Source organism: Sceloporus occidentalis, unplaced genomic scaffold (genome assembly GCF_023333645.1).
Source record: "Sceloporus occidentalis isolate IW3139 unplaced genomic scaffold, rSceOcc1.0.p SCAF_3, whole genome shotgun sequence".
Lineage (NCBI taxonomy): Eukaryota > Metazoa > Chordata > Lepidosauria > Squamata > Phrynosomatidae > Sceloporus > Sceloporus occidentalis.
Genome location: NW_028316983.1, coordinates 159809280 through 159834237, shown reverse-complemented (window position 1 = coordinate 159834237; position 24958 = coordinate 159809280). Strand labels below are relative to the sequence as shown.

Below are 24958 nucleotides of genomic sequence, written 5' to 3'. Positions count from 1 at the left end.
CGCCACTGGCCTTCTCTTTCTGATCCTACAGACATTAATAGGGCTGCCCCAACTCCAGGAAAAATCCAGTGGAAGCCCACACACTCCTTAAAAAGACAGATCGATGGCTTAAAGTCTTTACTGGCTGCTGCTGAGAATAAGCAGCTGTAGTAAGTCGTATACCTTGGGCAAGTCACACTCTCTCAGCCTCAGGGGAAAGCAATGGCACACCTCCTCTGGGCAAATCGTGCAAAGAAAACCCCATGATAGGGTCGCCATACATCAGAAGTGATTTGAAGGCACACAACACACACACAGAGTAAGTACTATGAGTGCTAGCATTTACTACGAGTAAGTACTACTGTGACTATTAGTAAGTAGTGCTAGTATTATTATTACTACCACTGTTAATAACAGTAAATGGATACGTAAATGGGACCCAACTTGGGTTTGAGCATTGGATTCCCTGTTCTGCCATGGGTGGGAAGACTTTGAGGAGAGCCAAAATTAGGAGGAGAAACTCTATATCTTCTAGACAATTTACCTTCTTATAATATGAAGGCAGATGCATAATTAACTGGGGGGCCATCTTCTTTTAAAGCCATTTATTGGTGTCCCTCACCATTCCATTAAGATGGCTGGTGGCTTTACAAGAGGTTTTAGACAAACCCACAGAGGATATGTTTATCAATGTATTTTGAGTATGGCAGGCAAATGGAAATTCCCTAGCCATATCAGTCACTTGAGAGGACAGTTGCCTTCACATCCTGCTTGCTTGCCAACTATGGTGGAGAATGGGAGCATGGCGCATGTTGGACTTTCCTCCTGGCCCAGCAAAGTTATATCTGTATATACTCAACTATAAGTCAACTTCATGTAAAAGTCAGGGGAAGATTTTGGGGCCAAAATTAGGGATTTTGATACGACCCACGAATAAATCGAGGGTAACATGTAGGGGCATGAAATAAAGGATTTAAAGGAAAAGGAAAACAATGCCAAAAAATGTATACAAAAAGGTATAACTGTTTCTGCTCACAGTAAAGGTTGGATGGGAGGATTAATGCTTCCAGGACAAATTATATTCTTGCCTTTCACAGGGGATGGATCCATATATATAGATATATATATGATTTAAAGTACAGTACTTACATTGATCCATGGATAAAATGACTTTGTTTTAGGGAGCCAATTTTTTGACTAAAATTTCTAGACTTATACATGAGTATATACAGTATATATATAGAGAAAATCTTGAACTGTCAGTTCAGGTATTGTTATCTGACAGGAGACTGGGTTGCATGGGGTTCATAAATGTGACTTAGGGAGAAAACACATCACTGTCGCGTAGGTTGTCCTCTCAAGGGAACTGGCATTGTGAAGTCGAAGGCTTTCATGGCCAGCATCCATAGGTTTTTGTGGGTGTTTTGGGCTATGTGGCCATGTTCTAGAAGAGTTTATTCCTGACGTTTCACCAGCATCTGTGGCTGGCATCTTCAGAGAAGATGCTGTCGAAACCTCAGGAATAAACTCTTCTAGAACATGGCCGCATAGCCCAAAAAACCCACAAAAACCTATGGAACTGAAATTGTCAATTTAAAAGAAGAAAAGGAAAGGAATATATACTATAAGGCAAGAACTCACTCTTCACTACCATTTCCAACTGGGTGGCCATTACCAGGCACAGCCAGTTCCCTTCCTACTGCTCTTGTACATTGCAGAATTAAAGCAGTTTGACACCACTTTAACTGCCATGGCTCCATCATGTGGGATCCTGGGATTTGTAGTTTGGTGAGTTGTTCAGCTTGGTCTGCCTCACCAAACTACACGTCCCAGGATTCTGTAGAATAGAGTCATTGCAGTCAAAGTAGTGTCAAACTGCTTTGATTCTCCAGTTTGAGAGAGCTATATATACCCCAAGACCGGGGAGGGGGAAGGCATGGAGGCTGAAGGGTCCTGGAAACGTTGGAGACGTACATATAGTGTGCGCAGCTGGACAGACTGCTAATATAAGTTATATTTCTTTGCCCTCTGTGTAGAAGATACTTTCCAGAACACCTTCATCCTCCCCACTCTTTGCCCCAGGGCTTAACAGTCAACGTTTTTGGCAATGAGAAATAGGGTGAGAGTTGGAGAAAGAGGAGAGGGAAAGTATATGAGTAGCAAGAGCAAGTGGAATTCACAACCCTTAAGGAGAGAGTCCATTTATTCCCACTCAGAGCATGGCTTTCCTTACAAGGCCTTTTGCCTAGCAGAATTCAAAATTTGAGACTCCAGCAGCCACACATGCCTCTCACAATATTCCTTCAACGTTTTAAGACTTATTTAGGCCCAAGGGTCTCCCAGTCTTTCCTCTCTTCTGATCTACACTGTGCAACCTCCTCCTTTTGGTCTGGGTGTCTCAACACTGCTTTGTCTATGTGCAGAGGATCTAAAGGCATGGGAGAGAGCTTCGCAAAGTCTCGGATCGCCCCCTGAAAGGGATTTGCTCTGTTTCGAAATCCACACACTCCCTTTCCATGTTTGTTACTGAATAAATAAATGGGTGCAGGTGCATTGGCTATTCATATCCGTGAAAGGGTGAGGATCTCCCACTATGTAGCCAGGCATCTCTCCTGGGCTCCCATTGCACCACCAGAGTTTGCCTTGGGATGGTGCATCTCTCAATGCAGAACAGCAAGTGGCATCGATTTCAGGGGGATTCTGGGAGCTGCAGTCCTACAGAAAAAGCTCTCCAAGGTCTAGAGGAGGTGTTTCAGGGTCTACAGGGAAGTCAGTCTCCTGGGCTTCAGTGAGATTCAAGTCACAAGTCTTCTTGCCTTCTTGGTCTCTTATTACTCTCAGGTCTTATTGCCTCCTCAGTCTACTCTCAAGTCTTATTACCTCCTTAGTCTTTATACTGTCAAGTCATATTGCCACCTCAGTCTCAGTCTTACTACTCTCAGGTCTTGTTGCCTTAAGTCTCAGTCTTACTACTCTCAAGTCTTATTGCCTCCTCAGTCTCAGTCTTACTACTCTTCTTGCCTCATTGGTCTTATTACTCTCAAGTCTCATTGCTTCTTTAGTCTTATTACTCTCAAGTCTTATTGCCTCCTTAGTCTCAGTCTCACTACTCTTCTTGCCTCTTTGGTGTTACTACTCTCAAGTCTCATTGCTTCTTTAGTCTTACTACTCCCAAGTCTTATTGCCTCCTTAGTCTCCTCAGTCTTATTACTCTTCTTGCCTCTAGTCTTACTACTCTCAAGTCTTATTGCCTCCTCAGTCTTTATACACTCATTGCCTCCTTAGTCTTACTACTCTCAAGTCCTATTGCCTCTTTAGGCTCCTTAAAGAGCAATCTTAAACGCATTTACCAGGGAGTAGTTTGAGTGTGGGGCGACGACTCTGGAAACCAGGGTTCAGATCCACACTTGACCATAGACCCCCCTTGTGCAAGTCACACTCTCTCAGCCTCAGAAGGTGGCAATGGCAACCCCCTCTGAAGAAACCTGCCAAGAGAGAAAACCCTGTGATGGGGTCGCCATAAGTCGGAAATGACTTGAAGGAAGGCACACCCCAAGAAACCTGTTCTGAAGACATTATAGGACTTAACTTCTGAGCAAGGTACATGAGGAAAGTGTGCTCTGATAACCCGAGCCTGCTCATGTATCTGTGGCTACATCCACGCTGGAGAAATAGCCCGGTTTGGCACCGCTTTAACTTGTTGTTAAATAAGTTGTGGTGGAGGAGAGTCCCCCACCGCCTCACTTTCCCGCCTTTGGGGCTTCCTTCTGAAAGGTGTCATCAGGGCTTGAAAACTAGGGGCAGCCCAAGAGTGGCTTTATACGGCTGGGAAACGCGGTCCCACCCCCCTGAAGACACTTCTGTGTATCTGTGTGTAGCTGTGTGTGGGAGGCCGGAGTCCCCAGCACCTCCCTTCTCCTCTAGAGTATCTGTGGGAGGGGAGGCTGGGGAAGAACTAAGGGCCCAGGGCGGAGGGGTGAGGGGTTTCCCGAGGGGTCATGGGGGCTCCAGGGGGGTGGCTAAGGGAGCAAGAGAGGCCAGGCTCAGCAGCACCTGGGGGAACCACAGGGAGGGACAAGGGACAGTCCTCGCCCATAGAGACACCAGACTTGCCCATAGAGAATCACTGCACAAGCCTTGCCCATAGCATGTGTTCCTCAGTGGTTCCCTATGGACAAGTATATGGTTTCTCTGAGGCAAGTATTCGCCAATGGCTCCCTATGGGCAAATATTCTCCAATCATTAACACTGTGATGCGGCAGCTAAAAAGGCCAATGCAACTTTAGGCTGCATTAATAGAAGTATGGTGTTGAGATCAAGAGAAGTAATAGTGCCACTCTATTCTGCCTTGGTCAGGCCCCACCTGGAATATTGTGTCCAGTTCTGGGCGCCATAATTTAAAAAGGACATTGAGAAACTGGAGCGTGTCCAAAGGAGGGGGACTAAAATGGTGAAGGATCTGGAATCCATGTCCTATGAGGGATGTTTAGCCTGGAGAAGAGAAGGTTAAGAGGTGATATGATAGCCCTGTTTAAATACTTGAAGGGATGTCATATTGAGGAGGGAGCAAGCTTGTTTTCTGCTGCTCCAGAGACTAGGACCCGGAGCAATGGACACAAGCTCCAGGAAAAGAGATCCCACCTCAACATTAGGAGGAACTTCTTGACAGTAAGGGCTGTTCAACAGTGGAATAAACTCCCTCGGAGTGTAGTGGAATCTCCCTCCTTGGAGGTCTTTAAACAGAGGCTGGATGGCTATCTGTCAGGGATGCTTTGATTGAGATTTCCTGCATGGCAGAATGAGGTTGGACTGGATGCCCTTGGGGTCTCTTCCAACTCTATGATTCTAAGATTCTAAGTATTCCCCAATCTGATTCCTTATGGGCAAATATCCCCCAATGTTTCCCTCTGGGCAAGTATTCCCCAAGTACTGTCCTTTGTGTGACTTCAGGTCGTTTCCGACTGAGGGCGACCCTAAGGCTCCTGGGGTTTTCTTGGCAGGCTTTCTCCAGAAGGGGTTTGCCATGGCCATCCTCTGAGGCTGAGAGAGTGGGACCTGCCTAGGGTCACCCATTGGGGTCTGAGCCGGGATTCGAACCTTTTCTCCAGAGACTATAATGCTAAGGAATGCTGAGGAAAAGTTCCGGACTACAACTCTCCGAAGTCTCCAGGTCTTGGGGCCGGAGGAGGTTGAGAACGCTATAACTCTTAACGACTTGAATGGGAGGAGGAAGGCTCCGTGTGTGTGTGTGTAACGTGTGTGTTGTGTGTCGAAGGTGGAAAGAAGCTTCCTTCCTTCGCAGTTTGGGAGGAGGAGCTGGGCCAAGAGGAGGCGGGAAGGGAGAGTTATTAGGTGAATGAAGGAGATCAAGAGCAGCCTTGTAAGGAAGCTCCCAGACACACTGCAGCAATAATCCCGTTTGGGAGCGGTTTAACTGCCCTGGCTCAGTGCTAAGGAGTCTCAGTGAGACAGATAGAGCCTTCTCTGTCAGAGGATTCTGGTCCCACAACAAAGTGCAATTCCTAGGATTCCCTGATAGTAGCACTGAGCCAGGGCAGTTTCAGCAGTCTGGAGGGGGATGATTTCTGCAGTGTGCTCTGGCCCTCCGGGGGCTCCAAGAGCTCTCTAGCTACTGAGTCCACAGACTAACAGGGCTATAGCTTTGAAGTCGACCAAGGGGGCTGGATGTGGGAAGGAGGGGGATAAGGCCCGCCAACCGGGGCATTGGGGTCTCTCTCTTTTTTTTTTTTGGTCTGGGACTGGACCTGGAAAAGGATGCTCCGAAGAGAGGGGTCTGCCTGACACGGGTGCTGTTGCGCGTGGGGATGCTGCCTTACACGTGGGAAGCTCACGATGTCTCCTATCTCTCTCCCTCCCTCCTTCCTTCCTCTTTCCCTCCTCCCTCCCTCTATTCTTCCCTCCCTCCCTCTTTTCTTTCTTTCTTTCTTTCTTTCTTTCTTTCTTTCCTTCCTTCTTTCCTCCCTCCCTCCCTCCCTCCCTCCCTCCCTCCCTCCCTCCTATCTCTTCCTTCCTTCCTTCTCCCTCTCTCCCTCCCTCCCTCCCTCCCTCCCTCCCTCCCTCCCTCTCTTCCTTCCTTCCTTCCTTCCTTCCTTCCTTCCTTCCTTCTTTCCTCCCTCCCTCCCTCCCTCTTTTCTTTCTTTCTTTCTTTCTTTCTTTCTTTCTTTCTTTCCTTCCTTCCTTCCTTCTTTCCTCCCTCCCTCCCTCTTTTCTTTCTTCTTCTTTCTTTCTTTCTTTCTTTCTTTCTTTCTTTCCTTCCTTCTTTCCTTCCTTCCTTCCTTCCTTCCTTCCTCCCTTCCTTCCTCCCTCCCTCCCTCCCTCCTCTCTCTTCCTTCCTTCCTTCTCCCTCTCTCCCTCCCTCCCTCCCCCTCCCTCCCTCCCTCTCTTCCTTCCTTCCTTCCTTCCTTCCTTCTTTCTTTCTGCAGGGCGAGTGGCCTGAGCTTGGAAGGCGGGAGCCCCTCCGCCGCCCCCCGGGCCCTCCTCGGCATGAGCTCCGCCAGCTGCGGCAACGGGAAGCTCCGCCAGTGGCTGATCGAGCAGATCGACAGCAACAAGTACCCGGGGCTGGTCTGGGAGAACGAGGAGAAGAGCATCTTCCGCATCCCTTGGAAGCATGCGGGCAAGCAGGACTACAACCGCGAGGAGGACGCCGCGCTCTTCAAGGTACAGACGCTGGCAGCGTGGCTCTGCCTTTTCCTTTTGTATGTGTGGGTCCTGTGTCCTTACAGCTGGCATGGCAAAAGGGAGAGGCAAGCCTCATGTAGTTTTCACACAGCGATTGTTCATGACAGTAGCAAAAGTTCAGAGTTTGTGCCTGAAAATTATGGTTGGGTTATAGAATCATAACATTGGAAGAGACCCCAAGGGCCATCCAGTCCAACCCCATTCTGCCATGCAGGAAATCCAAATCAAAGCATCCCCGACAGATGGCCATCCAGCCTCTGTTTAAAGACCTCCAAGGAAGGAGACTCCACCACACTCTGAGGGAGTTGAATCTCCTTCCTTAGACGTTTTTAAACAGAGGCTGGATGGCCATCTGTCAGGGATGCTTTGACTGAGAGTTCCTGCATGGCAGGGGATTGGACTGGATGGCCCTTGCGGTCTCTTCCAACTCTACGATTCCATAATCCAACCATAATTTTCAGGCACAAGGTCTGAATTACATGCGCCTGTTCTTTGCATGGTGACTTGCAATCTGAAACAGAACCCATTTCATAGTTCATGCACTTAATCATGTCCCAGGGTGAACTGCATGTACACAGAGTTGTTGTTATTGTTGCTTTTATAATGATCTGAAGGAAGGTAGTACTGAGAAATAGAGGATGCCAATGAGTATTCTAGTATTTGAATCTCGCAAGAGAGTCTCACCTTTTCACCCACTCTCTCCATTCTCTTCTTTTTCCTTCTGTCTGAAGTGAGGACAAACTGATATATTTTTCCAAACAATTCATATATATGCTCCATTCTTAATGGGATAACCAAGGTGAGCAAAGTGGTGGCTCTCAAAAGTAGCAAAACTATGAAGGGTTCAAACAATCATGCTTAACAATGCATTCGTTGGTAGAAGAAGATCGAAGATCCTCAAGAGGTGGCTTGGAGCAAAAGTGAACCTCATTAAACATATATCCTTCTGACTTGTTGGAGAATGAGATTAAGAAGCGTTGTTGTTGTTGTTTTTTATCCCAGGGCACCTCTTCCTTAAGTGAAAGATCACTTAAATTACTGGAGAAACACTCCTGCCTTCTCTACCCAACTGGTATCTTGAATTAAAACACCATCCAAGTTGCTTTCCTGTCACACTTGGAAGACTTCTTCCATGTTGAATAATTTCCTTTTCCTTATTTTATTAACTGCCCCAAGGCTTGGTTCATTAGGACGGCAGCCCCGCTCATAGTTACACCCTTGCTTACATCCAATAGATATCGGTGGTACTTATGTTTTGAACAAAACTGCAGGCTTCATCATTAGCTTTTGCAAGTACCATAACTCCTTTATTTGTTGCTAAGAAGAAACATTTCCTAGAGCAACACTGTTCAGTTTCTGCTAGAATGAGCAAAGCTAATTACTTTAACAGTAACTTTGTTTTTTGAAAAAAGGAACTGCTTACATTGCTGGCGAAATCCGTACGGCACGTTCCTGCCCCTCTTGGGATACATCTGTAGTATAGAAATAATGCACTTTGGCAGCACTTTAACTGCCAAGGCTCCATCCTCAAGGCCTGTAATTTTATGAGGCAGGCGCATGTTTTGGCACAGAAGGCTAAAGGCCTTGTAAAACTACAAATCCCAAAATCCCATAGTATGATGCTACAAAATTTAAAGTGGTGCCGAACGGCATTATTTCTATGATGTAGATCAGCCCTCAGTTTTTGACTACAGGAAGAACATTAAATAACATTCAAAACAAGTGAACCTTTCACACAGAGTTCATGTTGCACCATTTATTTTATAGTAAATGCCCATTTTTTTCCCCATTAAAACACTAACTGGACATTCCAGTGACTTGACTGGACTCTGTTTTTGTTAGCTGGTATCATTTTGTTACCAAAATGCAGTATCAGATAGGAAGGATGCAGTGGCTTCGTAATGGAGGTGTGTGTGTGTGTGTGTGTGTGTGATACCAGTGCTTCCCAAACATGCGCCTTTTGTTAGAAACTGGCTGTGGTGTTTGCCTGCATCCCTTTGAAATGCTGGAGCTCAGTGGAATTGATGGTGTGAGGAGGGTGATGCTCAGTGGGAAGAGAAAGGAGAGCCCTTAGGTTTCTTTTTTAAATGAATTATTTTTAATTCTTCTTTTTAAAAATCACATCTTGCCAACTTTCATTTTAACCACATGAAACAATGTACATTTAGGCTGTAATTGTAATTTTAAAATATAAGCTTAATTTTGCTAGTTGTTTATGTCACAACTATGGCCATTACATTCAGTGACATACAGGAATTATTATTTATGAGTACGAAAACATTCCTAAGGGTTTTGTAGGATGTGGTATGGAAGGAAGTCAATGGGGGCGGGTGACACCATGAGTTACCATACCCGGTAATGCCAACTGTAGTGATGCCACTTTCCATTGCCATCCTCAACAAGCGTCCAAGATAGATAGAAGAGGTACTAGTGACCGCATGAAATCTGTAACCCTGTTTAAAAATAAAAAAGGTTGGGACCTGACAACTCGATTTAAAACATATTGTGGCTACTCTGTATTGTAATGAAGTGAATGAGAGAGCATGTAGCTTTTTAAAAGAACACACCACCTAGCTGTATATTTCTTGTGGAATGGAAGTAGCTATTATAAATCTTGGAGCTGTATCTACCTTTTATTTCTGTTGCATACTGTTGTGCTGTAATTAGTTTTCAAGCTGAACTATTATTAGAAAAGTGTAAATCCTTTAGTGCTAGTAGAAAATCCAGCAATTTTTCAGCAAAAAGAGTTGTCTATAATAAATATACTTACTATTGCATCATTTATTACATTGCTGTAAATATGTTCCAAAATCTGTTTGTATTTAGAGATTTTTGTTTGTCTTTGATTAACCACTACCAATACTTTTAGGCTTGGGCTCTGTTTAAAGGAAAGTTCAGAGAAGGCATTGATAAACCAGATCCTCCGACTTGGAAGACACGGCTACGGTGTGCTTTGAACAAGAGCAATGACTTTGAAGAACTGGTTGAAAGAAGCCAGCTGGATATATCAGATCCATATAAAGTGTACAGAATAGTACCAGAAGGAGCAAAAAAGGGTAGGTCTATCCCAATTATGCAGAACAATACCATTTATTATGATAGTGTAGGAAAAGAAGGAGGATAAAAGAAAGAATAATTCCCCCCCAAACTAATTGCACTTTGTAGGGGTTTTTTTTAAATCACCTTTCATTTATACAAGGCTATAATGACACAGATCCAAAACACACTGCAGAAATAATCCAGTTTGAGACTGCTTTAACTGCCCTGGCTCAATGCTAGGGAATTCCAGGAACTGTAGTTTTGTGGGACATTTAGCCTTCTCTGTCAAAGAGCTCTGGTGCCACAATAAAAGTAAACACTTACAACCTTATTCTGTTGTTCCCCTAATGTTCCAATTGCATAAGAGGAAGAGGACAGATATACCTGCTCTCTCTGCTCCCTCTGCCTGCTTCCTGGGGGCCAATTCCTAAAGCATCCCCACCCTAATCCACCCCAAATCTCAATGTATTTAAGATGAACATTTCCAAAGGGAGCCTGCAGGATCCCCATGCAATTGAGAACCCTTCAGTTTCTGTGGTGCAGGTGGAGTTAGCAAGCACCTCACTCCCTCCTCACAGGTGAATAGGATTTCTAGATTTTTTTTTAAATGAGGAGGTTTTGCCAAATTTTGTAACTAAACTATCTTATTAGAACAATTTTGTAAACAAATTATGTGATTTGGAAGTGTATTTTATATAAAATTCTGTTTACAGATTCTTTTCAAATGAGGAAATTTTAAGTTTCTTCTCTGTAAAATATGCAGATGGGTTTCATGGTTGTGAAATAGTATGTAACATTTTATAAGTAGGAGTTAACACTTAAGGATGACATTTTTATACACATGCTACTCCTTTCCCCATGATTTTTAAAAATTATCCTGGTTTGTCTACCTGTGAACAGGAACAAAGCAGCTTAGTATGGAAGAGCCACAGATGATTATGAACAATGCCTACACCATGAATTCATCATACTCTGCACTACAGCCTCAGGTAAAGGCCATTCATTTGTTTTATGTACCAAAGGCTGGAAATTTATAGATGTTGCAGTTCCTTCATGCCTTGATTCACAGCAAGATTTAAAGGCCAATAGCAAAGAAAGTACAAACACAAATTAGGGAATGTTCCTCAAAGAGTTCATCTATGCTCCTGTGATCAGAAATTTTGCAGGAAGCATCCATGCTGATATTGAGAAGTAGCATGTTATAACCCAATACTATAACCCAAAGCATATTTATTTGACAATCTCTTGTAACTAGATATTTGAATTTTATTTTAAAAAGAACATCAGATTGGTATAATTTTATCAGTTGCATACACACAGCCATCACCAAAGCAATCCTATGCTACATAGCTCCAAAATATTTAGAGAGAAGTCTGTAGTTCAATGGTAAAATCAAATGCTTTGTGGGCAGGATCCAGTACTTGACCTCTGCTGGTAGAACAGCAAAATCCAGTAGAACCAGGAGGGGGATTTACTCCCCCTATCCTTATCAGCGGGTCAGGCCTCTGGGGCTGGCTTTCAGGAAGCTGTAGGGTGTAGGAGTAAGGGTAATGAAAGTACTGTATATACCCATGTATAAGTCTAGAAATTTAGGTTTAAAAATTGACCCCAAAAACCTGAGTTGACTTATCTACAGGTCAATGTAAGTACTGTACTTTAAATCACACACACACACACACACACACACACACACACACACACACAACCATCCCCTGGTGAAAGGCAAGAGTTTAATCTTCCCTGGAAGCTCTGGTCCCCTTCTACTCTCTCATCCATCCAGCCTTTAGTACGAGCACAAATAGTTATCCCTGCTGAAATTGTGTAAGTTCTTTGGCATTATTTTCCTTTGCTTTGTCCTTTACATTCTTCATTACATGACCCTTGACTTATCCATGGGTCATATCAAAAGCCATAATTTTGGCCCCCAAACCTGCCCTCGACTTATACATGAGGTCAACTTATAGTCAAGTATATATGATAAATCCTATCATGTTGATGCTGTAGCACCAGTGCCACTTTGGGTTTTGGTGTGTGCATAGCTTCACTGGCATCTTTAAGAGTCTATGGTTGTAGGGTCATGAGACTCTGGAGAGCCACTGCAAATGAAAGGTAGGTAATGCAATGTAGCTAATACTTTGGAGAGCCACCTGCTTAATGCAACGTAGTTTCACAAGTTCATGAGCGTTTGACAAAGTTAATCCAGATCCAGTCTTTCAGAGAGACATGAAACTTCAGTATCTGGAAAAGGTGGGCTTCAGTTCTCAAAGCCAAATGGTGAATTTCAGGAGTCCAAAGTCCTTGTTTCTGTTAGAGCACATGGCATCAAAGGGCCTCAGTTTCCACGCTCATTTTATGAAAGAATAACTTCTTTTGTCTTAAGTCTGATGGTATTGTAATATGGGAGCATCAGGACAAGAACTAACATCTATCTGCTTGGCAGTCAATTTCCTGAATTAGTGGGACCTATTATGCATTCAGTATGTATGCATAAGATCACACATTTGATGTGCCTTCATTAATAGTGATGGGAAGTAAACCCAAAGAGAGGTAGAACTATTTGAGATCTCTGCATTTAGAAAGCCTGAGAATGACATCTAGTTGGAGAAAGATACATGTGCATTGATTCTGTCTGTAATGTACTACAACCGAAATATTAAGTAATGCTTTGATAAAATGTACAGATGCCAGGCTACATGATGACTCATGACCGTAATTGGAGAGAATATGTTCCAGAGCAATCACACTCGGATATTTCGTACCAGTGTGCAACTGTGCCTTTTGCAGCTCGTAATCATCACTGGCAAAGTTCAGCATGTCAGAATGGTAAGTCCAGCATAATTAAACCATGGGGAAAAATCATGGATGGCTCCTTATCCAATGTTGTTTGTGCATGTATTTATGGATAATGGATTTCCTCATTCATTTTAGCAAAGGACACAACTCTGCACAACCCTTTGAGCTCATGAACCTCCTTTTTCCAGTTCTGTTGTTTTGAATTTGTAATCTTTCCCACAAATAATTAATTAAAAGGTATTAAGGTGAAAAGGGACAGCAAGTTTATCAAACTGGGTAAATGGTTTACAGTGTGAAGGGGGAGGGAAATCTAGGGTTTTTGGACTGCTTTGCAGCATTGTGAAAATAATAGTTTTATTTGTTAAAAACAGGTTGTCAGGTGACTGGAACCTTTTATGCTTGTGCACCACCTGAGTCTCAGGTTCCTGGGATCCCAATAGAGCCAAGCATAAGGTCTGGTGAAGCTCTTCCATTGTCAGGTGTGTAAACCATTCAATATTTGGTTGATCAACAATGAACATTTGGGAATTATCTCATAACTTTTCAGAGAAATCTTCAGACTCCATAGTCTCAAATGAGAGAATAACTTTGAAACTCTGTTAACATTGTGGTCCACCCACTTCCCCCCCATATATGTGTTTTGGTTTAGGAAATATGAATTGAATGGTGAATGTCCATGATCTCAGAGCATGAGCATTTATATGAGTTATAGAGGTTATGTATAAACTGACATCATGAATAAAGAATTTTGCATAATGCCCAGTTAATGTGCACAACTTTATAATATACACAAGTGCTTAAGCTCAACTAGGTAGGAATATATTGACAAATCAATATAGGTATCTGAGATAAAATGAGTGATGATTAGATATTTTGAACTTCCTTCCTTCCTTCCTTCCTTCTCCTCTTCTGCAATCTGACCTGGAAGATCATAGAAATTTTCTAGTTGGGAGACTATTAAGATACTGTGCAAAATGTTTTAATTAGCCAGCATATTAAATACTTCTGACCAATTTACCTTGTCTAATATCACTTGATGATTGTCTGCACTGAACAGTCAATGTATTGAATAAACCTGTTCACAGTCTGAGCACATTTCTTATGCCTTGTATAAATGGGCATAATCACTGGTGCTTACTTGTCAGCTTCCATTCACCACAGCAAATGCACAATGATAGTGAATTATAGCCATATACTCATGAAACATAGGGTTAAGTTTATTTATTTATTTGTTTGAGTCAGTGTGATGTAATGGTCTAAGTGTTAGACTAAGATTCCAGGATCCCAGGGTTGAAATCCCCACTTGGCCCTGGAAATCCTTCTGGTGACCTTGGGCAAATCACTCTTTTGCCTTGGAGGAACGGCGAACATCCTCTGCAGATATCTTGCCAAGGAAACTATGATAGGTGTTGCCACAACTTGGAGTCAATTAAGACACATAACAACAACAGATGTTTACTTTTAGTAGCATGTTTTCGAAGTATGTGTTTTGTTTTTTTTGCTTTAAAATTGTTCATGTGGCTACAGGTGTAATTATGATGATGGAGGCAGTGGTTGCAGGAGGGATGCTGTGACAAAAGTGAAATGCTGGAGAAACAGGCTGCTTAGAACCAGCTGCTTTCCCTCATTTTTGTGGCATGGCCCTGGAAAAAAGTATGAAAACTAGTGTAGTCCACCAACAAAATTGTGGTCAATGTTTGTTCTTTGCTTCAAAAGACATGGAGCAGCTGCTTTGGCAATATGTGTTCCAGTCAACTAAGACAGCTACTCCATAACTAAACATTGTATCTAGCAGTATCTGCTATGCCAGATATTAATTGTGACAGAGATATTTCCCCCAGTGAATCTTTTCAAATGACCTACTATCCAGTCCTGAACAGCCCTGTTCCACATAGCAGGCATTTATCAAGGAAAAGGTGATTGCTGCTGGATAATAAAATGTAATATAATAAAATATAATTAAAAATTGTTTTAGAGCTTCCATGGATTTTAGGGCATGTTCCCTGTAGCAGTATTTATGGCTGTAACAATTCCCAGATCATGTGGCCACTCCTGTAGCAACTCTCACCTGATAAACTACTTTACTGCAACACGGTCTAAAATTACAAGCCATGTCTGTGCCAAGTGCTGTTACATTCATAAATAAGTGAATCTGAAGCATGTTTCTTAAAGCAACATAAATAATATTGGGGGATTTATAATCTGATAGAACACATTGCAGTATATTGCTCCTATGACATTATGATATAGGAGGACATAATAATAGTTAACCTTATTATGTGACATCATTCATTTTATAATGTGTATTTGCATGATGGGTAGATTATGTTCGATGAGGAACTGTAGCTGAGATGCAATTTTATGCTTACTTATTTGTGAATACTATTTATTGGACATGAAGAAACATCCAAGAAATGTGGATTGAATTATACTATTAATAACTGACTCACATTTACAGTCGGCTCTTCTTATACATGGATTTTTTATACATGGATTCAAGAATCCATGGTTTGAAAATGTTCAAAAAAAGTATAAATTTCAAATATCAAACCGTGATTTTCCATTTTTTATAAGGGACACCATTTTACTATGTCATTATATTTAATGGGACTTGAGCATTCATGGATTTTGTTATCCACGGGGGATTTTGGAACCAAACCCCAGCGTATAACAAGGGTCCACTGTACTTGTTAAATCTGCTGTGAAAGAATAGATTGCACACTATTAAAACACAATGCATCTCACTCTGTTTGTAGATGTTATATGGAGTGTAACTGTGTAATGCCAAATATTACCATAATTTTGCAAAAATGTTTTTTTTTCAGATTTTCGATTGCACATCTGTTTATATTACCATGAAACGCTTGTGAAAGAAGTCACAACTACAAGTCCTGAGGGCTGTAGGATATCGCACGGCCAAAGTTATGAAGTCAGTGGCCTAGATCAAGTTCTGTTCCCTTACCCAGAAGATCATAGCCAGAGAAAAACAACTGAAAAAATGCTAAATCACCTGGAAAGGGGAGTAATACTCTGGATGACACCTGATGGACTTTATGCTAAGAGACTCTGTCAGAGCAGGATCTATTGGGATGGGCCTCTTGCTCTTTGCAGTGACAGGCCTAACAAACTGGAAAGAGAACAAACATGCAAACTTTTTGATACACAGCAATTTTTATCAGGTAATGTTTTTCCAAGATGAGTTATTATTTCATTTTTGTTATTTCTAAAGTTTGTGGTTAAAGCTTTAATGTGTGCAATAATGTCAGGGGAAAGTTAGTGGGAGACGGATGTACAAGCAAGTCTGTTTATTTTGCCATAAAATACAATGGAATATAATCTAAACAAGTGGCTGTTAAATGTTTTGTATTTTAACTCCCACAATCCTAGCTATTGGCCTTACTGGCTGGAACTTCTGGGAGCTGAAGTCCAAAGCAACTGGAGATACCAAAGTAGATAATGAGTAACCTAATTTATTTTTAACAGTTCTCTTGAGTGACACTTATGGTGTATCACCTGTTGTCACACTGTGGGCTAACATGGTCCTCCTAGTAACAGATTATTTAATCTGTATTCTCACATCTCCCTTATGTTTCTAGTTCCGTGCACTATGTTTATCTTTTGACATAAATAAATGATCATAACTGATTGTTTGCTATGAAGATAACTTTATTATTAAGACTTTTCAACTTTAGGGCTGATTTCAGTGGGGCTAAGATGATCAATCCTAAACAACAGACTTCAAATGCTGGAGTTGAATATTTCAAATATATGTTTTGGTGGGTTTGTTCCCCACTTCATTTTGAAAACTGGATATTTGAGATCCTTCAGTTCCCAAAATAAAATTGTATAAATCTTTATATTTCAATATATTTTTACCACCCTCCCCTCAAAAAAAAGTGTGGAGGAGAGGAGCAATAAATTGTTTTTTCATACATGCTATAAGAGATTCCCATCAGGCTACCCCACTGGATCTTGCTGGAATGCCAGCTCCACTTTATCCTAATTCAACTTTTTAAAAAAGCAGTTTTTGATTATGGTTGTTTGATACTAGAGGGGTTTTTGTCTGTTGACATTAGATCTTAAATACTTTTAACCCTTAAATTGTTGTTCACCACAGTGGAATCTGATCGGATGAAGTATATAAAGATTATAGTATATAAACTGAACAGAACAAACTAGTAAGACATAAAGCTATTGTTTTGATCAGTATCTCAATGTTTCTAGCCCTTTGGTAGATTTTCTTTTTGTAAACATCCCATTATCATGGAATTTCTGCCCCAGTAATCTAGGCTGATTCTCCATGCTAACTATTGGATACTATCCTAGGAGAAAGGCTCTGTGTGTGTGTGTAATTTGAGGATAGCCTGATCATTTTCTGTTGGCTTTCCAGAACTACAAGCATTTGCTCACCATGGGCGGCCATTGCCTCGATTCCAGATCGTCTTATGTTTTGGAGAGGAGTTTCCAGATCCACAAAGGCAGAGAAAACAAATTACTGCCCATGTAAGTATAGATTGTTTGTTTTATTGAATACAGAATAAATAATAAGGGGGTTGTAGGAAAATATAAATCTTGGGTGACTACTTAGTAGAATACATTTTTAAAAGTTTGAAACATTGACTAAGGCTGCATATCCATTGCAGAAGTAATGCTTTAACCGCAGTGGCTCAATGCTATGGAATTGTGGGAATGGTAGTTTGTTGTGGAACCAGAGCTGTCTAAATGTCTGACAAAACTACAAATTCCAGAATTCCATTGACCCATGCCAGTTAAAGCATTGTCAAATGGCATTATTTCTGAAGTGTGGATGCAGACTAATTTGCAGAACTGAAATGAACTGTAAACTTTAACTAGGAGAGCAAGTGTGGCAGAGAGATTTGAGTCTTAGGCCTGTTACAGACTGCCAAAATAAAGCTGCTTCGGGTCTCTTTGGAGGTATGCTGTTTAAATGATGCATGCACCCTAAGAATCCGGAAGCTGCACCAAAGCTGCACTCCAGTGCTTAGGAATGGAGTGTGGCTTTGGCACAACCTCCGGACTCTTAGGACCCATGCATCATTTAAATAGCATACCTCCAAAGAGACCCGAAGCAGCTTTATTTTGGCAGTCTGTAACAGGCCTTAGACTAGGATTCTTGGAGTGCTGAAATCTCTGATTAACATGGAAGTTCACTGGATGACTTTGGGCAAGTTCACTATCTCATCCTCAGAAGAAGGCAATGGCAAATCTCCCACTAAATAAATCTTGCCAATAAAACTCTGTGATAGAGGTTGCCTTAGGATTGCCATAATATGAAAAAGAATATAACAACAACAAAGTAATAGTTATGAATCATTCACACTGTAGACAAATAAAACTGGAACTGGAATAATTAAATTGTCTGAAAATCTACAGTATCTACATCTAAGACAATAATGTTTGTGACTTCATATTTAGTTTACAGTTCAAATTTTATAAAACCAGATATCAAAGTTCATTTCAGTACTGCTAATAAGTCAAATATGAATTATTTGTATATGGGACTTCGTAGCTTGTCACATAACATACCTATATTAGGACAGTGCTGATCCAACGTATTTTGCTACCTGGGGCAGAGCAGCAAATTGTGTCCCCACCACAAGTGAAAATCCATAGCTCTCAGAGTCAACCATGTTAATTAGGCACATGAGGCAGAAAAACTTGCAGGCAGCTCTTCTCATCCTTATCCTTAGCAGTAGTAATGCTATTAAATAACTAACAGTGAGGGTTTGAACCCTTGTCTCCCAGAGTTCTAGTCTAACACGGCAACCACTACACCATGATGGCTCCATATTTCTGTGGCATGTTTTAAGCTAATGGCAAAATCCTCACTCTTTACTTTTATAAAATCCTAAATGTATAATATATGCAATAATTAGACATTGGTCGTTGGTGGGGACAGAATTTCATCAGCTCCAGATCTCTGCCCCCAAATTGCCTGAAAATCATTCCTGGAAGTATCCAGATTTTTTGGACAGTTTTCAACTGAGTTTTGTGGTTTGAGGGGAATTTGGAGTCAGGGTGGGCTGTGTGTGTGTTTGAACCTATACCACCACTCCAAAGGGTATTTGTGGCTGTTTGAGGGGCAATTTTGGACCCACAAAATTAATTTTGGAGTGATGGTTTGGGATCTGAAAGAACCAAGGATCTGTAAAAAGGCAGTTAGTGTATCTACATGTGGTACGCAATCTGCTCTTTCTCCACCGATTGTTTAGAAGTTAGTTTTTACCTATGCTTGCCACTGAGAACATTTTTCTCAAATAAGCAATTCATACATAGAGGTGACACTGCAATACTGCTGTTATAATTGCGTTCTTTCTCTCTTTCTCTGGTGCTAGTATTAGCTGGCTGCAAGGCTTTGCAATCCTGATGCAGCAACTCCTTGTATGTTGAAAGGCCATCTAAAACTGAGAGATGTTTTAGATAGCATTCATGGCTAACAATACATAAGGTCCTGTGCATTTCAGAGAAACATTATGCCCAGATGCATACAAGCTTTCATCCATGTTTATGTTTATATGTACATTCTGATGCATTTGATTACACATGTGTAAAGATTTCCAAGTACTTGGAAATGTATTAGGCTGCTGTATGATTAGAAATATATTTAATTAAATTCATTTAATTTAAATATATATGCTACAGATAATCCTGTGCATGTTTACTCAGAGGTAGGTCCTGTGGACTTCAGTGGGGATTATGTCCATAGTAAATAGGACTGATGCTTCAAAGAAGAAAGTGCTAGTCAGTTTTAAAATTCTAAGCAAGTTCCTTTGAATAGAAAAATATTTTTATTACTTTCTGTTTGGGTAGGTAATGATGTGTTTTCCTGTTCCTAACATCTCATCTCTTGATATGAATGAATTAGAAATAGTTTCCAGATATCTAACTTTTCTATTTGTTACTAAGGTTGAACCAATGTTTGCGAGGCACCTATACTACTTTGCACAGCAAAACACTGGACCTTTTCTAAGAGGCTATGATATTCCAGAACAAGTCACCAGTTCAGAAGACTATCACCGATCTATTCACCATTCAGCTGTTCAAGAATAAGCACACGATGAACACTGGTACTTGACGTGTCATTGTGAACGTTTGGCATGCTGGAGGAGTTATTTGATCACAACTAAAGGATGTAAATCAATAGTTGTTTTTTCCCTAGGAAGTGAATGCTGGAAAATCCACAAGGACTGGATACAGACAAACTGAGAATGCAGTACAATAGATATGGGTTGCAACACCCCTGCATTTTTGGAGGATTGCCGGATCGCAAGTTTAGGTGTGAAAACTGACAAAATATCTGATATGTTTACATGTTCTTAAATGAGGACAGTGTTTTGTAGACAATCTGAGCTCGTTTCAGATTCAGTTATTTATTTGATGAAAAATCTCAGGGTTCAAACTGCTAGATTGAGGCAGCAGTTTATGATAATATATGGCACTCAAAAATACGTAAAATTCATTGAAATTTAATTATTTTGAAAGTTTTATAACTATGCTATTTTGATGTTTCAGTAGTCTTCAGTTAATGTTGCAGTGTACAGATGTGTGTGTTTTTTTAAAAAATAGGAAGTATAACACTTGATATTTTCCTCATTTTTAAAATATATGTTGTTGCTGTTGTGTTGCTATTGATACTGTTTAGAAAACAGGTGTGACTCTTCAGGATCCAGCAAGATAATTTTTAGGATAAATATTTTCATATAATATTATTTATACCATTATATACCATTTATCTCATTTTAAAATAAGTAAGCAAAGCACTCCATAACACTTGCAATCCTTTACACCTTTACCCCAATCCTTATTGGGGGTAAAGCCTATGGAACTCAGTGGGATGTGATTCTAGGCATACATTTATAAGATTGAATAGGCATATTAAAAATGTAACCAAAGACTGAGACACAGATTTCGATAGGACACACAAAGCCTCTGAGTGAAACTATACAGTTATAGATTATGAACCCCTTTACAAGTATACAGCAATTTAACCTGAGAACTCAGAAAAAGGTCTGGACTAGTTTAAAGCTGGTTATATTGATTTTATTGAAAGAATTAATACATTTTGGATGGTGGTATTGACAGACATGGGCTCTAACCTAGAACAGAATTAAGTGCACTTAGGTAAATCTGTGCTGGATTGTGACCATGATAGTTATGTGTTACTATTTTATTAATAAAAAGTAAAGAAGCACTGTAATTTAATGTTATAGATAGGATGCATCAAGGGTGAGCAAAGTGTAGCCCTCCAGATGCTGGATTACAACTCCCAGCAGCCCCAGTCAATTAAGCCAATACTAAGGGATGCTGAGCATCACAGTCCAACAACATCCTGTGAGCTGCATTTGGCTCACTGATACAGGAAGTTGGAAAGCTGAAATTGGAAAGCTGAAATATTGAAGCAGAGTTTCTGAGTTAGGAAGAAAACAGTCATCAGGATTCCATCTTATTTACAAATTAGTTACAGGTGGAGAGCCACTGTGATGCAGTGGTTTGAATGCTGAACTATGGCCTGTTACAGACAGCCAAAATAAAGCTGCTTCGAGTCACTTTGGAGGTATGGTATTTCAATGATACATGCGTCCTAAGAATCCAAAGGCCGCACCAAAGCCACACTCCAGTCCTAAGGACTGGAGTGCAGCTTTGGTGAAGCTTCCAGACTGTTAGGACCCATGCATCATTGAAATACCATACCTCCAAAGTGACTTGAAGCAGCTTTATTTTGGCTGTCTGTAACAGGCCTATGATTCTAGACATCAGAGTTTGCTTCACTGTTTGACCATGAAAACCCACTGAGTGACTTTGGGTGAGTCACACACTCTCAGCCCCAGAAAACCCCATGATTGGTCCCCCTTAGGGATGCCATAAGTCAGAAATGAATTGAAAGACACAACGACAAGAACAATGTTATAGGTATTTCTTATCGTCATTAAAATTGTATTGTACTTGAATTTCTGATCAGGGACAAATTGTATATATAAATACTTATACAATTGGCACTAGGCTCCTGAATTTATACATCTTAAAGATGCATGATGTTTTGGGATATAATATCCATCCTCTTTTCTTTCAAATGAAACAGTTTATATGAATATTCTTCATTATCTGGAACATTTTTGCTGTCATACCTAGTTAATACACTTTCTAAGAAGTGAGTTGCTATTGATACAATAAGACGTACTCCTGAGTAAATAATATTAATCTTCAGAAACCTGGAAGGGGGTGGGAAGAGTATGACTTACATTGTTATTCTGTTATTCCCATGTTTGATTTTCAAGTATGTATGTTTATATTAGTGATCCATTTAGGCTCCATGTATAATTTCTTTGCAAGTGTGTTTGGTATTTCTTGTGCACCTCACTTTCCTTTTGTTGCCCGTAACAAGTAATCATATACATCAGAATGATATTTTTCATGCTGAATGGGAAATTCGGCTTGTTTTTAGTTCTTAAAATCAGTACCTGTTCATGTAAGAAAGAGTGTCAGTTATGTGAGTTCCACACTGGTCCAGAATATATTTTAAGCAGTGTTTGCAGTATCAGGGCATTAGGTATATAACAAATAGTATCACAGACAGTAATTCTGGGATATATGTACATAGAATTGGTTAATGTGTGAGATAAGATCATCTATGGGGCTTTTAATCTTTTTTATATTAAGTTGACAAGTACACACAAGGTATGAGAGGTTATAGCTGTTTTCTTTTACCAAAACTTCACCTCTCCACCCTGCTGAGTTAACTGAGTGCAAACTACTCCTGCTTATTGAACTCATTTTGAAGCAACTGTAGTAAGCTGAGTATAAAGGAGGAAAGTGGGAGGAAGAGAGAGAGACTGGGGCATTTAGAAAACAGCTGAAAAAGTAGAATGACAGAGGGTTAACTGGGACCGTCCCTGCCAAATCTGGACAGTTGAAGGTTATGTAAGGAACTGGACAAATGTTCAAGTGAATATGCATTTGTGTATTCTTTCCCCGCCATAAAGGTGGCCATTCCACCCATGGTAGGAGGGAAGGGGCAATACAGAGAACAGAACTTGTATGCAATGCAGTGGCAAGTAGTACATATCTCAAATGGCCTCTGAAGGCGACAGGAAATCCATCTTGAGGCAAGGGAGGAAAAATAGCAACAACCTTCATTTTTAACATATATAGCCTAATATATACTGGAGACAATAGCAAGTTTTTGTTAACCAGATGATGTGGAATACTGTAACACAGAAGGAAGTGCACCTCCTCACTAATTTCAATATGCTAATTTAGTTTTTGGAAATAATGGTGGCTTGGATCCTGTATAGTCTACATATGTGCAATGGCCCTAGATAGGGTGCTGCACAGTGAATTCCAGTGCAACTTCCCCAGTTGTCATTTATGGGCAGCTGCTGCTACTGCTGCTGCAATCAATGTGTTTTTGTTTTTCCTGTTTCTCAGGAGGCAGTGGGCTGCCATTTCTGCTCACTCCCATGAGTGATCCCTACTGTGATAGGCAGAAATAGGGCCCCTATTGCAATTCCCCCTTACACCTGAGATCACTCACATGAGGGGTGGGTGGGAAAAGCTGCCAGCTGCTTCCTGACTAAAATACCATTGTTGACTCCAGCTGCTGCCTGGAAAGTAAGGATTTGGGGACTTTCATGGTCCATAAACTAGAGTGTTAAATTAAACTAGGGGCAAAGTCTTTGACTGCATAGATCAGTAAAAGCTATGAAATGCTCTTAAAGTCATGGGAGTGCCACCATATCTGATAGTTCTGATGAGAAATTTGTACTTAGGACAAGAGGCTATTTTTAGAAGAAAATATGGAGAAAAAATGGTTCCCAAATGGCAATTGTGTCAGGCAAGGTTGTATTCTATCACCCTATTTGTTTAATTTGTATGCAGAAAATATCATATGAAGAGCAGGCTTAGACTGAGAAAAAGTAGGAGTAAAGTTAGGAGGGAGGAATCTCAACAACCTAAAAGAGAGAAATCTCAGCTGTGCAAGCAAGATTCAGGAAAGGCAGATGCACTAACGACAACATTGCATACATACAATGGCTAAGGAATTCCAAATGAAAATCAGTATGTGCTTAATAGACTATAACAAAACCTTTGACTGCATCGATCATGAAAAACTATAGAATACTCTCAAAGACATGGGAGTGTCAATACACTTGATAGTTCTGTTGAGAAAGCTGTAATCAGGACAAGAGGCCTGATCAGAACAGAATACAGAGAAGTAGAATGGTTCCTAGTTAGCAAAGGAGTCAGGCAAGGCTGCATATTGTCATCATACTTGTTCAACCTGTATGCAGAAAACATCATACAAAGAGCAGAGGTAGACTTAGAAGAAGGAAGAGTGAAGACAGGAAGAAGGAATATCAACAATCTAAGATATGCAGATGACACAATATTACTAGTGGAAAACCTCATAGACTTGGAACAATGACTAAGGGAGGGTCAAGGAAGAAAGTGCAAAGGCAGGCTTGCTGCTGAACATAAAAATAATGACCTTGGAGGACCTACATAAATTCAAATTATACAATAAGGAAATTAAAATAGTTAAAGACTTCTTGTACCTTGGATCAAACATAGTTCAGAATGGAGACTGCAGTCAAGCAGAAAGAAGACTAGAAACAGGAAGGGCAGTCATGAAAGAGCTAGGGAAGATCCTAAAGAATAAAGCACCAAAGTTAGAATCGTCCAAGCCATAGTATTTCCCGTTGCTGTCTCAGGGATGTGACAGCTGAAATGTGAAAAAACAGATAAAAAGAAAATCAATCCAACTGAAATGCAGTGCTGGAGGAGAGTGCTAAGGATCCGGTGCATGGCCAAAAAGACAAACAAATGGGTCCTTGAGCAGATCAAGCCTGAAATTGCCCTGGAAGTCAAGAAGATCAAGCTGAAGCTGTCTTACTCTGGCCACATCATGAGAAGGCATGACTCATTAGAAAAGACAATAATGCTAGGAAAGGTGAAGGGCTGTAGAAAGAGGAAGACTACAGGCTAGATGGATAGACTCTATTAGGGAGGTCACATATATAAAGTTATAGAACCTAAGCAGAGTCTCATCCACAGGGTCACCATGAGGCAGGATTGACTCAAGGGCAGTTAACAACAACAAAGTAGGGGTGACGTAGGGTCCGTGAATATGTAACAAACATTAATATGTAACTCCAGTTTATGCATTTGTTAACTGTCATACAGAATTCCAGTGTATATTTCTTATCTTTATTTTTCAAAGCAAGCTGCTTTTAGCATTTAAGGAAAGCAAGTATAACATGTCCAATACTTTGTGTGACAGAAGCTCATGCATTTTTAACATAATGGAAGAATAAATGCACCTTACTTGTATATCTATCCAGTCAAAGCAAATCATTTATTATTTTTAATGGGAGAATTCAGGAGCATAGTGTGTTACATTGAAATGTAACATGAAACAAAGTCGCAA

The 24958-nt window shown here is 40.8% G+C and overlaps 1 protein-coding gene across 1 annotated transcript; it reads left to right on the top strand.

Annotated features, from left to right (window-relative positions):
- Positions 1 to 6483: 6483 nt before the first annotated feature.
- On the top strand, positions 6484 to 19960 carry LOC149316997 (interferon regulatory factor 4-like). Its single transcript, XM_089518795.1, has 8 exons — positions 6484 to 6660; positions 9551 to 9737; positions 10621 to 10709; positions 12402 to 12543; positions 12885 to 12992; positions 15339 to 15692; positions 16904 to 17016; positions 19441 to 19960. Exons 1-8 carry the CDS (start codon positions 6484 to 6486, stop codon positions 19582 to 19584), a joined length of 1314 nt encoding a protein of 437 aa, XP_089374921.1. The 3' UTR covers positions 19585 to 19960.
- Positions 19961 to 24958: the final 4998 nt, after the last annotated feature.

Coding starts and splice junctions, on each gene's coding strand:
- LOC149316997 (XM_089518795.1), top strand. CDS start 6,484: ATGAGCTCCGCCAGCTGCGGCAACGGGAAGCTCCGCCAGTGGCTGATC. Junction 9,738..10,620: donor ACCAGAAGGAGCAAAAAAGG/GTAGGTCTATCC, acceptor ACCTGTGAACAG/GAACAAAGCAGCTTAGTATG. Junction 12,544..12,884: donor AAGTTCAGCATGTCAGAATG/GTAAGTCCAGCA, acceptor TGTTAAAAACAG/GTTGTCAGGTGACTGGAACC.